Source organism: Lemur catta, chromosome 5 (assembly GCF_020740605.2).
Source record: "Lemur catta isolate mLemCat1 chromosome 5, mLemCat1.pri, whole genome shotgun sequence".
Classification (NCBI taxonomy): domain Eukaryota; kingdom Metazoa; phylum Chordata; class Mammalia; order Primates; family Lemuridae; genus Lemur; species Lemur catta.
In genome coordinates, this window is record NC_059132.1 from 64,381,930 (window position 1) to 64,397,257 (window position 15,328).

At 35.9% G+C, this 15,328-nt stretch overlaps 1 protein-coding gene and 1 non-coding gene across 2 annotated transcripts; both read left to right on the top strand.

Annotated features, from left to right (window-relative positions):
* The first annotated feature begins 582 nt into the window (after window positions 1–582).
* On the top strand, window positions 583–796 carry LOC123638951. The gene has a single exon (XR_006735525.1). It is a non-coding gene; the product is annotated as a small nucleolar RNA U3 (small nucleolar RNA).
* Window positions 797–12,850: 12,054 nt separating this feature from the next.
* LOC123638799 (olfactory receptor 2W3-like) lies at window positions 12,851–13,792 on the top strand. Its single transcript, XM_045552623.1, has one exon. It carries the CDS (start codon window positions 12,851–12,853, stop codon window positions 13,790–13,792), a length of 942 nt encoding a protein of 313 aa, XP_045408579.1.
* Window positions 13,793–15,328: the final 1,536 nt, after the last annotated feature.

Sequence of the window (15,328 nt, forward strand, 5' to 3'; positions counted from 1 at the left end):
TCAATGTAATCCGTATTAAAATACCAACATCATTTTCCACAGATCTAGAAAAAATAATTCTATGCTTTGTATGGAACCAGAGAAAATACCATATGTCAAAAGCAATCTTAAGCAAAAATAACAAACTGGGAGGTATCAATTTACCAGACTTCAAGACTATGGTAACCAAAACAGCATGGTGCTGGCACAAGAACAGAGACATAGACAAATGGAACAGAACTGAGAACCCAAATACAAAACCATCCTCATATAGCCATCTCATCTTTGACTAAGCAGACAAAAACATACACTGGGGAAAAGAATCCTTATTAAATAAATGGTTCTGGGAAAATTGGATAGCTACATGTAGAAGACTGAAACAGGATTCGCACCTTTCACCTCTCACGAAAATCAACTCACAGTGGATAACAGACTTAAACCTAAGACATGAAACTACCCTGTATTCTTTTAAGGTGTCAAAGTCATGGAAGTCAAGTAAAAACTCAAGAACTTTTCCAGATTGAAGAAGACTAAAGACACAAGAGAACTAAATGCAGTAGGTGATCCTGGATTGCATCCTTTTGCTATAAGAAACATTACTGGAAGACTATACTTTCAGGAACTATTTCTACAGTTCGTTACTAGAGAAGTTTCTCTGAACGTGTAACAGTGGAAACCTCAGAGAGAAGGTGCAGCGTGTTCTCCTGAGCATGAAGCCGGCTCTTGGTGTTGCTTTGCTGCATCTGCCATTTGCCATTGATGATCATTCTTCTCTTCCCTCAGGAGAGTAAGAGGGAGAGGATGTAGTCTGAGTGGTTCCTGTTTAGCAAAAAAAAAAAAAAAAAGAAAAAGAAACATTATTGGGACAATTGTTAAAACTTGAATGGAGTGTGTGAATTAGATGATAGTAATATGTACATGAAAATTTCATTTCATGATTTTGACAGTTGTATTGTTATGTGGGAGAATTTTCTTGTTTGTAGGAAATACACTGAGGTATTTGGGTGTGATGGAGCAAACTGCTCTTAAATGATTCAGGAAAAAAAGTTATTTGTACTAATCTTACAACTCTTCTATAAGTTTGAAATCATCACAAAATTTAAAATGTGAAAAAACACTTCTGGTACCTAGAACAACACAAAATCTTTTGAAATGGTCTCAGGCCTGGCTAAGCCTCCTGAGCCTCAAAGATGAGCTAAAGGAGGTAGACAGCTTATACAAAATGAAAACACCTCTAGGACCAAGCGGCCCACCCCTTCCTCAAAGTCTAAGGAAAGCACAGACATTAGAAGTTTTCTTAGACATGTCCCACAGGCCTTCCTTTCTGGACAGAACAGCAAATTTGTCTAATTGCTTCGATGGAACATATATTCCCAAAAGCTTCCATGAAGAGAATAAAATATTTTTAGCTCTCCAATCTGAGACGTTTAGTAAAATTTCAAAGTATAAATTGTCTTTATTACTTCAGAATAGTTCTTTAGGAGTCTGAGGATCTGACCTCAGACTCCTGGTGTGGGATACACTGAAGCCTACCAAGGGTCTCAGGATGACTTTACAAACTGAAAATGTACCAGTTTAAGAGGAATGCTGCCACTGTGTTTCAGCTCAATACAAGTTGAGGGTCAAAGTGAACTGAGGTCAGGGTTGTTTGGTGAGTGGTTGCTCCCTCACACTGGCCTCCTTATAGGATTTATTTATGCAAGTTCAGAAGCAGGTTACAAATTGAAGTCACAAAAGAGCAAATATCCTCAAGAACAGAGACCACTGACCTGTTTCCTAGAATGAAAACTAATTTTCAGAAGAAAGAAAAAGAAAAAAAGAGTAAGAGAAGAATGAGAACAGAAATAAATCCTGACACTATTTCCTCATGGATACTTTAAGAGGAGGCAAGTAATATTTTAATTATTTCTTTATTTTCTAACAATAAATTGCTTTTTTACCCCAGTTTATCTCATAACCATACAAATATGATTAATAAATATACTTAATAATATTAAAGGCTATATTTTCTTTGAAGTATCTAAGAAAAAAGAGGGTAATAGAGAAAATTACATAAGGAAGGAAGTATTGGACTAGAATATAACTTTAAATATAGTTGATAATAGAAATAAGCCAGATGATTATAGAAATAGAATTCATGTAGACAAATGAAGTATTAAAATTCATGCTTACGAAATTATAGACTGTCAAAATTCAAATTCCTTGGCCGGGCACGGTGGCTCACGCCTGTAATCCTAGCCCTCTGGGAGGCCGAGGCGGGCGGATTGTTTGAGCTCAGGAGTTCGAGACCAGCCTGAGCAAGAGTGAGACCCCGTCTCTACTAAAAATAGAAAGAAATTATCTGGCCAACTAAAAATCTATATAGAAAAAATTAGCCGGGCATGGTGGCGCATGCCTGTAGTCCCAGCTACTCGGGAGGCTGAGGCAGTAGGATCGCTTAAGCCCAGGAGTTTGAGGTTGCTGGGAGCTAAACTGACGCCACGGCTCTCACTCTAGCCTGGGGAACAAAGCGAGACTCTGTCTCAAAAAAAAAAGTTCAAATTCCTTGATTCCCACACAGAACTTCTATCCAACCTTCAAGAATTCTACATATTCACCAGCTGTGAATTATGATGTCAGAAACATAAAGCTGTACCAAAATTCTTCAGATTTTGTTTTGGGGGCCATGTTTAGATAATGTTAAAAACCCATTTGTAAAAGATCCATGCTTTAATATAAATTATATGAATAAAATATCTTTCAAAATATTTCCTAAGAAAACTATAACTGTAAGAAAACTTAATTAAAAAGAAAATCTTTCAGACATTCATAAAAATCCACCAATAATAAACCTGATTCATCAGGTTAAGATTTTACTAATTCAGGCTAAAGTGAAATCAAGTTCTTGGCTGGGCATGGTGGCTCATGCCTATAATCCTAGCACTCTGGGAGGCTGAGGCGGGAGGATCCCTTGAGCTCCAGAGTTCTAGAATAGCCTGAGCAAGAGCAAGACCCCTGTCTTTTCAAAAAAAAAATTAAAAATTAAAAAAAAGAAATCAGGTTCTTCTGCTGACATTGGGAGAATTCTTGATTTTATCGGATATCATTATTCTTATCTGTAAACATGGACTGATCTGACCATTTCTTTATATCAGCCTCAGGTTTGAGAACAAATTAACTATCTTAAACTTCTTTTTTTTCCCCCACTCTATCACCCAGGCTGGAGTGCAATGGTGCAATCACAGCTTATGGTAATCTCAAACTCCTGGCTTCAAGCGATCCTCCTGCCTTAGCCTCCTGAGTAGCTGTGACTCTAGGGGGAAAAGGTGAGTGAATGAATTATAACTAAAGAAAATGTTATTGATGATAAAGGAATTTGAAAATTAGAAAGACAAGCATTATTTTTTGTTGCAGTGGGACAGGCAACACTATGGAGAGGAAAAAAATATGATGATAAGAGTGCACATATGGTCAGGCAGAAGGAACTTTGAAATACATTTCCTTCACATCTCTATACCTAACAATTCTGGGCAAAAAACTCAGTCATTCTATTAGAGGACACAGGGGACTTCCCAGCTCTAGTTACAGTGGACTTCTTTGATGAAGCTGATAACTGGAGATAAACACCACAGATACCACATGTAAATGCCATAAAGTCAAATTTCTTCAATGCCCAGCGGAACTTTGAATCACATGTGGCCAAGAACACTTAATAGGACTATAACTATTGTGATAATAATAAATCTTTGAGTGATTAATATTATTAGACAGAAAAATAAACATTTTATAAATTAGTCCCTTTATCTTTACACTAGTATAAGGGATGTTGTTGTTGCTATTCCCATCCCCACTGGGCAGATGAAGACACTTCTTCAATAAAACTTGCCTAAAGCCATGTATCTACACACCAGAGCTGAGCAATAGTTCAAACAAAGATTGATCTGACCAAAGTAGGCTTAGCTATTCTTTTTGTATTAAATTTTTTAAATTTATTTATTTATTTATTTTAAAGATGGGATCCCATTATGTTGCCCATTATTCTTTACTGCCTTCCCCAAAACTGAGGACATGGAGACAGACTGATGCTGGGAAAGAATTATCAAGCCAGAGCCATCTGTCAGCACATTGCATCCCATGCTCCCAAGTATCAGAACCTATTTCACATCCAGATTGTCATAGTAGTTCTTTAAAAATTGTCTCATGTCCTGAGCCTAACAATTTTTCATTGCCTTAACAATCTGACTTAGAACCAAACCGTGTTGGCTCTGTCACTGGGACATATCTGAGCATGTCTAGAATCAATTTGCCTGAAAGATCGAGAAAGTCCTGCTAAATAATTTAACAAAAGTATATATTTATTTTGTTTGATATCTGTCTTCTTAACCAAAATATAAGCATATCAAATACTGACTCATTTAATCCTCCAAACAACTCTTTTAAAAACTAGTATTATGCCCATTTTACAGATGATAAAATTGAGGCACAGGGTGTTTAAGTAATTTGTCCAAGATCTCTTAGCTATTTAATAGCATTACTAGAATCTGAAATCATGCTCCAGAGTCTGGGCTCTTTACCATTATGGCACCCCTTTCTCAATTATCTGTTGTTCACTCAAAGATGTTCAGAAAAAGTTTTATTCTGTATTTCAAATAAAAATCTATTGGTTTAATAATAATCAGTATTGTGGTATTTGTGGTATTTGAGTCCAATGCAAAGGATGATATCACTCAAAATAATGATTGAAGTGAACTGGGTCCAAGATATGAGAATTATTAACACTCAAGATTTGTGCTGAGCAATCTGAAATGTTACTGATGTTATTTTCTTTGTGTGACATATTAGCAGCATTTGATACTTTTGTCTGTTTCAATCTTAAAATGTTTTCTTAGGATGCATTTTAGAATTGAATAGAAAGAGTTAACAATGGAGAGAACAATTTAATGAAAATAATATAATAGAAACAAAAATAGAATTAGTCTTTACTACATTGTTGCTATATAGCTCAATATGCTATCCAATATAATTATATATGTAATTTCATCCTTACAATAATCCTATTAGATATGTACTTTGCCATTCCTATTTCACAGATACAGCAACTGAGAACACAGCAGTTAAATATTTTGAACAAGGTCATACAACTGTTAAGGGTAGAGCCACAATTTGAAACCACATGTGATTTGAAACTGTGTTTGCATTTTGCAATAATTGTCATAATATGCTGCTTTGAGTTATATATTTTGTCTAAATATATACATGTTTTTCTAAGCAACTAGATTATAAGTTTTATTTTTAAAATATGTATTTTTCTCAAAGTAATATATGCAGAAGTTAAAGCAACCAGAAGCACAGAAAGATCTATCATAAAAAGCAAAAATAGTTTTATATATTACCTTCCAACACTAAAGTGCACATTTGAGGATAAATTTTTAACTCTTTCAGTTTTCAGTTTATTTTAATAATTCTAAATACATACTTATATCTTGATTTCTTGATCTACCAATCTCAGTACCTATTGATAGGGGTCTAACTGACACTATCAGCTATTTTATTATTATTGTCCTTCTTCCATTGATTGTGTAACTTTTAATTTATGTTCAAACTTCTCTACTTTATTTCACCATATTTAGGACTATTTCTTGTCTCTCTTACTTTCCTTCCACCTCTCCTCCCATCTCACACCTCTCAGCTCTTGCCAGCAGTAAACACTTGTCTTGTCAAAATTGACCTTAGTTCTCCAACTTCTCTTAACCCATCCTTGCTGAAGGAGAATCAGATTAGCAAAACTAAAACTAACACAGAGACAATCATGCTTCTTTTCATGTGTCTGAGCCTATTTCCACCCACCAGACACCTAAAGAAAATTGATGTTCAGTAAGTAGGGAAAGAGTGGGAGTGACCAATAGTATTTGCTGTACTCATCGTGTACAGTCCTCTATTGTACATCATATTTATCCTGGCTGTAATTATTGATTGAAAATACCTGCAAATTCCATGTAGAGTTTTTGCATATTTTAACAATTTTTACTCTTTAATTATGGGAAATACATTATGTCACACTATTTTAATAATTTTAATCATAGTTATTTCAATAATTGTTTTAAGTTACATAGGCGTACTTCAAATATTGTGCTTCACTTTTTAATTTTTTTATTGTTTTTATAGATTTAGGGAGCACAAGTACAGTTTTTTATGTGTTTATATTGCATAGTGGTGAAATCTGGATTTCTTGTGTAATTATCACCTGATTAGTGTACTGTACGTAGTACCCATTCGGTAATTTCTTTTTTTTTTTTTCTTTTTTTTTGAGAGAGAGTCTCACTTTGTTGCCCAGGCTAGAGTGAGTGCCATGGCGTCAGCCTAGCTCACAGCAACCTCAAACTCCTGGGCTTAAGCGATCCTACTGCCTCAGCCTCCCGAGTAGCTGAGACTACAGGCATGCACCACCATGCCCGGCTAATTTTTTCTATATATATTTTTAGTTGTCCAGATAATTTCTATTTCTATTTTTAGTAGAGATGGGGTCTCGCTCAGGCTGGTCTCGAACTCCTGACCTCGAGCGATCCACCCCCCTCGGCCTCCCAGAGTGGTAGGATTACAGGTGTGAGCCACCGCGCCCGGCCTCCATTTGGTAATTTCTTATCCCATACTCTTTCACCCTTTCGAGTGTCCAATGTCCATTATTCCACTGCCTATGTCCATGTATACACATTATTTAGCTCCCACTTATGAGCAAGAACAAGTGGTATTTGTTACTATCTTTATTGCACTTTGCAGATATTGCATTTCTTACAAATTGAAGGTTTATGGCAACCCTGTGTTGAGCAAGTCTATTGGTGCTATTTTTCCAACAGCATGTGTTCACTTTGTGTCTCTGTGTCACATTTTAGTAATTCTCACAATATTTCAAAGGTTTTCATTGCTATTATATTTGTTATGGTGATTTATAATCAGTGATCTTTTATATTACTATTGTAATTGTTTTGGGGCACCACGAACTGCATCCATATTAAGATGGCAAACTTAATCAGTGAATGTGTATTCTGTCTGCTCCACCAACCATTCATTCCCCCATCTTTCTCCCTCTCTTTGGGCTTCTCTATTCCTTGAGACAGAACAATATCGAAGTTAGGCCAGTTAATAATCCCACAAGTGTTCTAAGTGTTCAAGTGAAAAGAAGAGTCGCATGTCTCTCACTTTAAATTAAAAGCTAGAAATACTTAAGCTTAGTGAGGAAGGCATGTCAAAAGCCGAGACAGGCCTAAAGCTAGGCTTCTTTTGCCAGTTAGCTACTTTGTGAATGCAAAGGAAAAGTTCTTGAAGGAATTAAAAGTGTTACACCGGTAAACACATGAATGATAAAGTGAAACAGGTTTATTGCTGATATGGAGAAAGTTTGAGTGGTCTGGATAGAACATGAAACCAGCTACAACATTCTCTTAAACCAAAGCTTAATCCAAGCAAGGCCTTAACTCTCTTCAATTCTATGAAGCCTGAGAGAGGTGAGGAAGCTGCAGAAGAAAATTTGAAACTAGCAGAGGTTGGTTCATGGGGTTTAAGGAAAGAAGTCATCCCCATAACATTAAAGTGCAAGGTAAGCAGCAAGTGCTAATGTAGAAACAAGTTATCCAGACAATCTAGCAGGACCATTGATGAAGGTGGGTACACTAAACAACAGATTTTCAGCGTAGACGAAACAGCTTTCTATTGGAAGAAGAAGCTATCTAGGACTTTCATAAATAGAGAGGAGATGTCAGAGTCTGACTTTAAAGCTTCAACAGACTCTCTTGTTAGGGCTAATGCAACTGGTGACTTTAAGTTGAAGCCAGTGCTCATTTACTGTTCCAGAAATCCTAGGGCCCTTAAGAATTATGCTAAATCTACTCTGCCTGTGTTCTATAAATGGAACACAAAGCCTGGATGACAGCATTATCTGTTTAGAACATGGTTTACTGAATATTTTCAGCCCACTGTTGGGACTTAATGCTCAGAAAAAAAAGATTCCTTTCAAAATGCTACTGCTCATTGACAATGCATCTGATCACCCAAGAACTCTGATAGAAAGGTACAGGAAGATTAATGTTGTTTTTATGCCTACTAACACAACATCCATTCTATAGCCCATGGATCAAGAAATAATTTGGACTTCCAAGTCTTATTTAAGAGATATATTTTGTAAGGCTATGGCTGCAACAGGTAGTGATTCCTCTGATGGATCTGGGCAAAATAAATTGAAAACCTTCGGATTTACCATTCTAGATACCATTAAGAACACTCATGACTGATGGAAGGATGTCAAAATAGCAACATTAACAGAAATTTGGAAGCAGTGGATTCCAACCCTCATGAATGACTTTGAGGGGTTCAAAACTTCAGTGGAGGAAATAACTGCAGATGTGGTGGAAATAGCAAGATAACTAGAATTTTTAATAGAAGTAGAGCATGAAGACATGACTAAATTGCTGTAATCTCATGATAAAAGTTGAACAAATGAGGAGTTGCTTCTTATGGATAAGCAAAGAAAGTGGTTTCTTGAGATGGAAGCTACTCCTGCTAAAGATGTTGTGAACATTATTGAAATGACAATAAAGAATTTAGAATATTACATAAACTTAGTTGATAAAGCAGCAGCAGGGTTTGAGAGGATTAATTCCAATTTTCAAAGAAGTTCTACTGTGAGTAAACTGTTATCAAAGAACATGATATGCTACAGCGAAATCTTTAGTGAAAGGAAGAGTCGATCAATGCAACAAACTTCACTGTTGTCTGTACCCCAACCAGGGTGTTGTCTGCACCCTGATCAGCAGCCATCACCACTGAAGCAAGACCCTCCAGCAATGAAAAGATTGTGACCTGCTGAAGGCTTAGGTGATTGTTAGCATTTTTTTTTAGCAATAAAGTATTTTTAATTAAGGTATGTATATTGTTTTGTAGACATAATGCTATTGCACACTTAATAGACTATAGTGTAGTATAAACATATTTTTATATGCACTGGGAAACTAAAAATTTTGTGTGACTAGCTTTATTGAGATAGTCTAAAACCAAAACCAGAATATCTCCAAGGTACGCCTATATAGTAGTCCCCGCTTATCCATGGTTTCACTTTCCGCTGTTTCAGTTACCTGTGGTCAATCCCAGACTGAAAATATTAAATGAAAAATTCAGAAATAAACAATTCATAAGTTTCATATTCATGCCATTCTAAGTAGACTGATGAAATCTCACGCTGACCCACTCCTTCCCACCCAAGATGTGAATCATCCCTTTGTCCAGTGTATCCACACTGTATATGCTACCCAGTAGCCACTTTGTAGCCTTCTAGCTTATCATCTCACATCATCACAAGAAGGGTGAGTACAGCACAATAAGATATTTTGAGAGAGAGAGATAATATTTATGTAACTTTTATTACAGTGTACTGTTATAATTATTTTTTTATTAGTAGTTATTTTTAGTCTCTTACTGTGTCTAATTTATAAACTAAACATTGACATAGGGATGTTTGTATGGAAAAAAACATAGCATTATAAGGTTTGGTTCTATCTGTGGTTTCAGGCATCCACTGAGGGTCTTGGATTAGTAGTCTCTCCTAGTCCCTCACGGATTAGGAGGTACTCCTATATTTCCAATATCCAGTTTTCCAAAAAAAAAAAAAGGTTATTTTTCATAAGCTTAGTGAACATTATTATGTTTGGATTTATCATTTTTTTACTTAAAATCCAGCAACTTTCAAACTAATGGATAACTGTATGTCTTTTACTGGTTTTAGAAAACTTAGATTTGGAGACATTTACTTGACTTGATTTATCTTATATAGACATCTTTAACATTTCCTCCAACTGGGACCAAACCAATGATTAAAGGAGTCAAAACATTCAATTCACTTTAGTTGAATTCAATGGGAGATATTGGGGTCATGGGTTAATATATTATCTTTCTGTTTTAGATGCCTGGTGTTTAGAAACTTGGCTTAAGAATCAAACAGGCCTGGCCCAAAATCCCACATCTACAACTTCCTAGCTGTGTACACATTGGTAAGTTACCTCCAAATTCAGGTATGAGGATTAAATAAAGCAGACCATAAATAGACTTAGCAAAGTGCTCAGCACTAAGTAAGGGCTCAATAATATTGATAGTCATTATACATCTATTTTTGTGAGTTTTGGTGAATGCCTTTCTCCCAAATGAGGTAAATTACTACCTATTTTAGTTATCATTATAGCTGTAGCATGTAACATAGTGTTTGGCATACAATGGAAGCTCAATAAATATTTGCTAGATATGGAATTATTTATTGATATAAATATTTTCAGTAATTTCCATTTCAAAGATGATAATATTAACTTCTGTCACTTAAGGCTGTGTCAACATTTTATCAGAAGAACCCTTTTAAAATCATTTAGAATAAAACTTTCTATCAAAAGTTTTCCTTGTCAGGCCATCTATACAACTGTATAATTAATTTAATCTGGCTAAAATTGCTTAGTCTTTGCTAATAACACTGCTAATATTTGTACTCAGAATAGCATGGAAAAGGTTCGCCTCTTCATGGTATACAACACAGATCTGTCTTTGCTGTTTATGATAGTAATTGCTGATATCTATAACATGGTTTACCATGTGCAAGGCACTTTACAAATGTATATTATGGTGTGTGAAGATGTCAACGTATCTGAGATAGATACTGACGTAGAGGTGCAGATGGAGATGTGGCTCCTTCATCCTCCTCTGCCTCTCCCAGATCTCAGTTTTACACTACATGGCAGGAAAAAAATCACTAGTTATAGTGGGAACTAGTAATTACCTAGCATAGTAACTGGCAGAGTTATAAAGCTCTTTATACACCTGGGGGAGAGGTGAAACTTCACATCAGTGCTGTGAGGTAATGAAATTGTTCTTTAACAAGATGATAAATAGAATCCTGAGCCAAGGCCTTCTGACTCAAGCACCATATTCCATAAACAGAATACAAGAAGCATCTTTATTAATTTAAACTGTTGAGAAATGTCCTGTTACATAACAGGTCATGAATTTATCTTTGAGTATTTTAAATTATCTGATTTTAATGACTCTGACACATTCAAAGAAACCTAAATCTTTTACTTCTTCAACTACACAATACAATTAAGGGAATCTTTGAGCCCGGCACGGTGGCTCACGCCTGTAATCCTAGCACTCTGGGAGGCCGAGGTGGGCGGATTGTTTGAGCTCAGGAGTTCGAGACCAGCCTGAGCAAGAGCAAGACTCAGTCTCTACTAAAAATAGAAAGAAATTAGCTGGACAACTAAAAATACATAGAGGAAAAAATTAGCCAGGCATGGTGGTGCATGCCTGTAGTCCCAGCTACTTGGGAGGCTGAGGCAGAAGTATCACTTGAGCCCAGGAGTTAGAGGTTGCTGTGAGCTAGGCTGATGCCACGGCACTCTAGTCTGGGCAACAGAGTGATACTCTGTCTCAAAAAGAAAAAGAGAAAAAGGGAATCTTTGTTTCCAGGAAGTACTGAAAAGATTTTGAGATTTTTCTTGTACATAGAAACATTTTTATAAAGTCTACATCTATAGCTTTTGAATTGACTCATCAGTCTAAAATATGAAAAACTGATTTACCTGGATTTTTTCTTATTTAACAATCAGCTCTTTCTTGGTGTGGGGGAGCATTTTTTAAAGCAACACAATAGTGGTCTCTGTCAATGTATTAAAATTTCTAAATCAAGCTTATTTTTACAATTTATATCATTTTAAAATTTGATGTATGAAGAACTATAGGTCTGCCTCATAGATGTATCCAGTTAAAAAGTGTAATTATGAACATAATTCATAAAAGAAATTATTAAAATAAATATTCACTGAAAAATTTGCATAACTGTGTCTTTTTTTAAACTGCAGTTTTATAAAATAGGTAAGCGTATATTTGTAGGCAGGGAAAATAAGAACTTCATGTAAAGAATAAAGTGGAACTGGGGATTTCATCATTTATAAAAGACTGTATATGTTGTTAAGGATTCAATTGTTGAATAAAAATGGAAAAGTTGTGCCTTTTATTCCAGTGAGTAAAATGAAATTAGCCATCACTCCTGTTTTCACTGTTATGTTAAAAGTCATCTTTGGGTTCTATTGATAGACTTTTCTACAATTCATGACATGTTAGCTCAGTGATAAAAATAATGTTTTCCCACATGTGAAAAGTTAAGAAGCATCAAAAAATTAACCTTACTGCTAATAACTTCAAATTTAAACAATACTAGGTATCACTCTGGACCAAACAGTTGCCAGTGATTTGGGGGAAAGCACGCTGTTTAGAGTGTAGTAAAACAGGTACTTCCATAATCTCGCTATCAAGACTTTATAGGAAATAGCCTTAATAACCAACTACAGAGAAATATCTAGATAAATCATGCCATAGCTGTAGGAATATTATACAGACATTAATGATTATTTTTGTAGAATTTTAAAACCAAAGCAAGTTCTCACACTATAATATTTAATGAAAGAAAATCTAGAACATAAAATTTTAAACACACTATGATATAGGTTATGTGAAATTGTATGTACTCATGAGAAAAGACAGAAATCAATAGTGCAATGGTGATTGTTTCTGGGGTGTGAACAATCTTTTTCTATTATTTTTATATATATGGTTGTATTTTCTAAATATTCTACAATGACCTGCACTTTGGTATTCAAAAAGAAATGAAAGACACCAATAAGAAGAGACATTCTTCCCAAAATATATGATCTATGTCTCCATGGAATATTGACATTTTATGTAACTATTTTTCATAATTCCTTGATATTACCCTTGTCTCTCTGTGTGTTCTTTAGCCTGCTTCATTAAGAACACATTATGTTCCTATCACTTCCCTGCAGGCATGTCCCGATGATCTGCTGTCATGACCAATCAGAGCTGCCAGGAACGGTTCATCTTACTGGGTTTCTCAGACAGACCCAGGCTGGAACATATCCTCTTTGTGTTTGTCCTCATCTTCTACCTTGTGACTTTAGTGGGCAACATCTTCATTATCTTGGTCTCCCGCCTGGACCCTTGTCTCCACACGCCCATGTACTTCTTCCTTACTAACTTGTCCTTCCTAGACCTCTGCTTCACCACCAGTTCCATCCCCCAGCTACTTTTCAACCTAGGCGGGCTGGATAAGACCATCAGCCACATGGGCTGTGCCATCCAGCTCTTCATGTTCCTGGGGCTGGGTGGCACGGAATGTGTTCTCTTGGCAGTCATGGCTTACGACCGCTTCACTGCAATCTGCAAGCCCCTTCATTATTCTGTCATTATGCACCCTCGGCTCTGCTGGCAATTGGTGTCTGTGGCCTGGGGGGTTGGACTCCTTAACTCCCTAGTTATGTCTCCAGTGACTATGAAGCTACCACGATGTGGGAGATGTAAGGTGAAACATTTCCTATGTGAGATGCCAGCTCTGATAAAAATTGCCTGTGTGGACAGAGTGGCTGTAGAGACCACTGTTTTCATCTTGTCAGTAATAATTGTCTTGGTGCCCCTGTCTCTTATCCTCATCTCGTACAGCTACATTGCCCTGGCGGTGTTGAGAATCCAGTCGGCTGCAGGAAGAAGGAAGGCTTTCAACACGTGTGGGTCCCACCTCACTGTAGTCTCCTTGTTTTATGGGAATATAATCTATATGTATATGCAACCAGGAAATAATCCTTCTCAGGACCAAGGGAAATTCCTTACCCTCTTCTACAATTTGGTGACCCCTATGTTAAATCCTGTTATCTACACACTTAGAAACAAGGATGTGAAGGGTGCACTGAAGAGACTTGTGTCTAGAAAGCAAGGTGACAGTCACTTTTTCTAAGGTTGCTTCTTTTACTTATTTAATAGAATGAAATAATTCTTGAAGTGAAATTTTCAAATATATCTAAATATTCCTACCTACCCAGTAAAAACCTCCAGGTGTGGAGCTTGAGACTATGTATTATAAAGTTCCAAATATGATGCCGATGATTAGGTAAATTATAGGAAAAATTTAATTTTTATAGCATCTTGTATCAACACATCAAATCATCTTTTCTCCTCCTTTCCAAGCTAGCCACATTCAATTAAAATCCAACAAAACCATAAGTAACTGTTTCAGTACTATGGATTAACTGACAGAGGCTCTGCCTTAGCAAAAATCATATGATGATCCTCTTTCTCATTAATAGTTTGTATGATTGTTATTTTTCCATGGAATTGAGTCAATGGAGTACCAAAATACTTATACTACTTTAATCTTTTGATATCTGTAAATTCATTATGTGGAAAAGATAGAGCAGTAGCCTAGACATTGGCCTACAATATCATTTAAATTTTTGAGCTCAATACTGCCTCACTGATCAGCTGCATTAAAATTACCTGGAGATATATATACTTTGAAGTTCCAACCCCAGAAATTGTGAGGCTTAGTAAGCCTAGAAATATTTGTGTTGAAAAAGTTCCTTGTGAGATTCTGATATGATTTTATGTTTCAAAACAAATGAACCATTCTGAATCTTTTCATTAGTTAGGTTAGGAAACATTATCAAACAAACCACAAATAGTAGAGCTAGGAATTTAACATGTACCTGGGTTTATCAGGATGAGTATAAATGTTCTCACTTTTTAAATATAAATTTTATTTAAGGGGCTATTAAAAGTGACAATGATAAAAGTGAATATGAAAGCTGTGTATTTACAAGTATGCAGACATACACATTTATAAACACGCAAGCCTTATAGTGCTTGTGCAAAGTTACACATGATTAATTTCTAAACTATATAGAAGAATTGGGATTTGTGATCCTACATTTTCCTAGTGATAAAAAAGAAATATATTCTCAAGTGTCTTCCCACTGATTCATATTAAGGACAAAGGTTCTATCTTGGTGAGCCCTGTAAATAGCTACTTTTTCAATTAAAATTTTCAAGTAGACATTGCTAAACATAACCTTGATACAATGCCAAAAAAATCCAAATATTAATAATTGTATTCCAATGTTTACTTTTTATTAAAGACATTTATTTGTATTTATTGTCTTAAAATTTAAAAAGCATAGTAAGGGCCAGGTGTGGTGGCTCATACCTGTAATCCCAGCACTTTGGGAGGCCAAGGCAGGGGGATTGCTTGAGCCCAGGAGTTCAAGACTGGCCTGGGCAACATAGCAAGACCCTATCTCTACAAAAAAATTTTCTAAATGAGCTGAATGTGGTAGCACATACCTAATGTCCTAGCTACTTGAGAGGCTGAGGTAAAAGGATCACTTGACCCCAGGAATTCGAAGTTACAGTGACCTATAATGAAGCCGCTGCACTCCAGCCTGGGTGACAGAGCAAGACCCTGTCTCATGAAAAGAAAAAAAAAAAACATAGTAAC